This window comes from Acanthisitta chloris, unplaced genomic scaffold (genome assembly GCF_000695815.1).
Source record: "Acanthisitta chloris isolate BGI_N310 unplaced genomic scaffold, ASM69581v1 scaffold30170, whole genome shotgun sequence".
Classification (NCBI taxonomy): Eukaryota; Metazoa; Chordata; class Aves; order Passeriformes; family Acanthisittidae; genus Acanthisitta; species Acanthisitta chloris.
In genome coordinates, this window is record NW_008651551.1 from 1 (window position 1) to 3,032 (window position 3,032).

The 3,032-nt window shown below is 45.0% G+C and overlaps 1 protein-coding gene across 1 annotated transcript; it reads left to right on the plus strand.

Annotated features, from left to right (window-relative positions):
• Positions 1–577: 577 nt before the first annotated feature.
• Positions 578–2,583, plus strand: GATA4 (GATA binding protein 4; the record flags this gene model as incomplete). The annotated part of the gene is made up of 3 exons (XM_009073817.1): positions 578–665; positions 936–1,081; positions 2,401–2,583. Coding segments are annotated over 3 exons (417 nt in total), but the record flags the coding sequence as incomplete, so codon positions are not given.
• Between the last annotated feature and the right edge of the window lie 449 nt (positions 2,584–3,032).

Genomic DNA, 3,032 nt, shown 5'->3' on the forward strand with positions numbered 1-3,032 from the left:
TAAATAATATAACAAACAATTGCTTTATATTTTGTATCTCTTACTTGAACATTTTGTGCCTGACTAAAGATCCTCTCAATGATGTTCAGTGACTCAGAATAGATGGAAGAGCATTCATGAAAAACAGGTTAAAGATGGAAGTTAAGTGGATGAGGGAAAGCTCCAAACAGGACTCCTAGAAATCCCAGCATCTTTATGACTATCCCACCTCAGTGGGGTGAGTTCCTAAGGGAGGTCTACCCACACAGGCTTCGTACCTTTCCTAGTCAGAAAGAAGTCTTCTGTTCGGAGGAAAACAGGAAAGTCAATCCAATGAGCTGCTGTTCCCTTCTGGCCTTAAAACACTCAGTACCCATGTTGTCAACAGCCTACCTATTCCCATTTGGATGCACCTCTTCTAGTTCTGACATATCTCTTCACACAACAGTGCTGACCAGGGAATTTGGGCTTCATCTTGCTGTATTCAATTAAATCAGTTGGTTTTCATGGAGCCCACAAGACAAAGCTGGAATCACATTCTCCTAGATGACCTTATGGACATTCAGAAACCAATGTGCTTCTATTTTTGGATCTATAGGTTCCAAGGCCTTTAGCAATGAGGAAAGAGGGAATTCAGACGAGGAAACGCAAGCCGAAGAACCTTAACAAAACAAAGACACCAGCAGGTAAGTGTTGAATGGGGAGTTTATTGTATGTGTATACATGTGTGCACTTGTGTTTCTGACAACAGTGTCCTGCAGGTCAGAGATCCAACCACAAAACAGGCTTATTTTCCCAAAACTGGGGGATGTCTGAATGCCTTTCAGCAGCAACAAAGCCTGTCCCACTATTTTTTCATTTAATTTCACCACACTAACTTCTTGGTGGGTGGTGGGTACAGCTCTGTACTGAGAGGCCTTTGGAAACACCCTGGTTTACCATCTGCTTTCTCACAGGCCCTTCCAGCAGTGAGAGTCTTACCCCAACCACCAGCTCCACCAGCAGCAGCAGCAGCAGTGCCACAACCACTGAGGAAATGCGGCCCATAAAAACAGAACCCGGGCTCTCATCTCACTATGGGCACCCTTGCCCGGTTTCTCAGGTACAGAGGGGAGGTGCTGCCAGTGGGACTAGGATGGGATCTAGGGTGCTAGATGTGGGGAGAAGAACATCCTCCAAATATTACTTAGGTACTTAGGTGTAAGTACCTGAAGGAGCCTACAAAAGAGATGGAGAAAAACTGTGTATAAGGGCATGGAGTGACAGGACAAGGGGGAATGGCTTCACACTGACAGAGAGTAGGTTTAGATTGGATATTGGGAAGAAATCATTGATTGTGAGGGTGATGAGGCACTGGCACAGGCTACCCAGAGAAGCTGTGGCTGCCCCATCCCTCAAAGTGTTCCAGGCCAGGTTGGATGGGGCTTGGAGCAATCTGGTCTAGTGGAAGGTGTCCCTGCCCACGGCAGGGGATTGGAACTAGATGATCTTTATGGTCCCTTCCAACCCAAACCATTCCATGATTCTATGAATCTCTGTGGACAAAGGCTGTTACTTTTCAACCCAAGGGTCTGGAGTTCACAGTAAGACATCTGTCCTCTGGGATGCAGCCAATCCCCACTTTTTTGTCAGTTGAGGATTTTAGTAACGTGGGGCAGCTCTGAATGGACAACAAAAAGAAGCAGCTTTGTTGAAAACATGATATCACTTTTTGCTGGGCAGCTCTACATATCCCATATCAAGAAAATACCCATTACCATTCTATGATTTAATTTGTCTTGAACTAGGAAACACTTGGCAATACTTCCCTACTTTCTCTGCACTGGCTGTCTGTGTGTTGAGTGATATGAGCATGACAGCAGAGAGCTGTAGGGTAAAGTGATGTGATCTGTACCACAGTCACCACTAGATGTCTGGGGAGCAGCACTGCATTCACACAAGGTGGATTCACACAGGATACTTTCATTTGAAAGCTAGGAGAGCCCAAGGCCAATGAAATTTCAAGCCTTGGGAAGTAAAATGATAATTTATGACATTTAGAAGAGAACAAGATGCCCTGTAAGAAGCAGCAGGAAAGAACAGAGACTTTCCCTGGAAGTGTTCAAGGCCAGGCTGGATGGTGCTTAGAGCAACCTGGTCTAGCAGAAGGTGTCCCTGCCCACGGCAGGGGATTGGAACTAGATGATCTTTATGGTCCCTTCCAACCCAAACCATTGCATGATTCTGTGATTTTAGAAACAGAAGGAAAATTAGGAAAGAGAAGGAAAGAGCCTGCCCAAAGTATCACACATAAGCTGCAATGTGCAGCTCTACAGCAAATACAGTGACGTATTATTATAATAGCACCAGCCTACACTAAAGGGATTCACATGGTCCTTCATGCTTTGAGGCTTTGCTCACAGGATTTTCCTTTTTTCATAGGCATTCTCAGTCTCTGCCATGTCTGGACATGGATCATCTATTCACCCTACGATTTCGGCTCTGAAGCTCTCCCCGCAGGCTTACCAGTCAGCTATCAGCCAGTCTCCTCAAAACAGCTCCAAACAGGACTCCTGGAACAGCCTGGTGTTAGCTGAAAACCATGGGGATATCATAACTGCATAACCTGGTTTTCCACTCATGAACTTCAGGCTGATCTGCTTGAGAGATGAAGAAGATATCAAGTAATCATCAAGTCAATGTTGTTTCCCACCTCCCCTGCTCTCCTGTCTTCTGTCCCCTTGTGAGATATTCCAGCAAAGAGGTAAAGAGGACTAATCTGAGGTGTAGGAGAGCTCTTACGAAATGAGCAGAGAAGACTCAAATCTCAAAGTAACTACTGGATTTGAAGGCTTTATTCCTACTTAAATGAGCCTCGATTTGATTGTCACTGCCTTCTATGAAAGAGCCAGAAACAGAGATGGACACAGTTCTTGAGTTTTATTTAACAATACCTGGCATTTGACTCAGACAATGGTGGAGCAGAGACATTTCTTCTGCCACCATCCATTCTTTTCCTGACTAGAAGAAAATGCTACCATCTTCTCATTCCCGAAATTCAGTGATCTTCCACC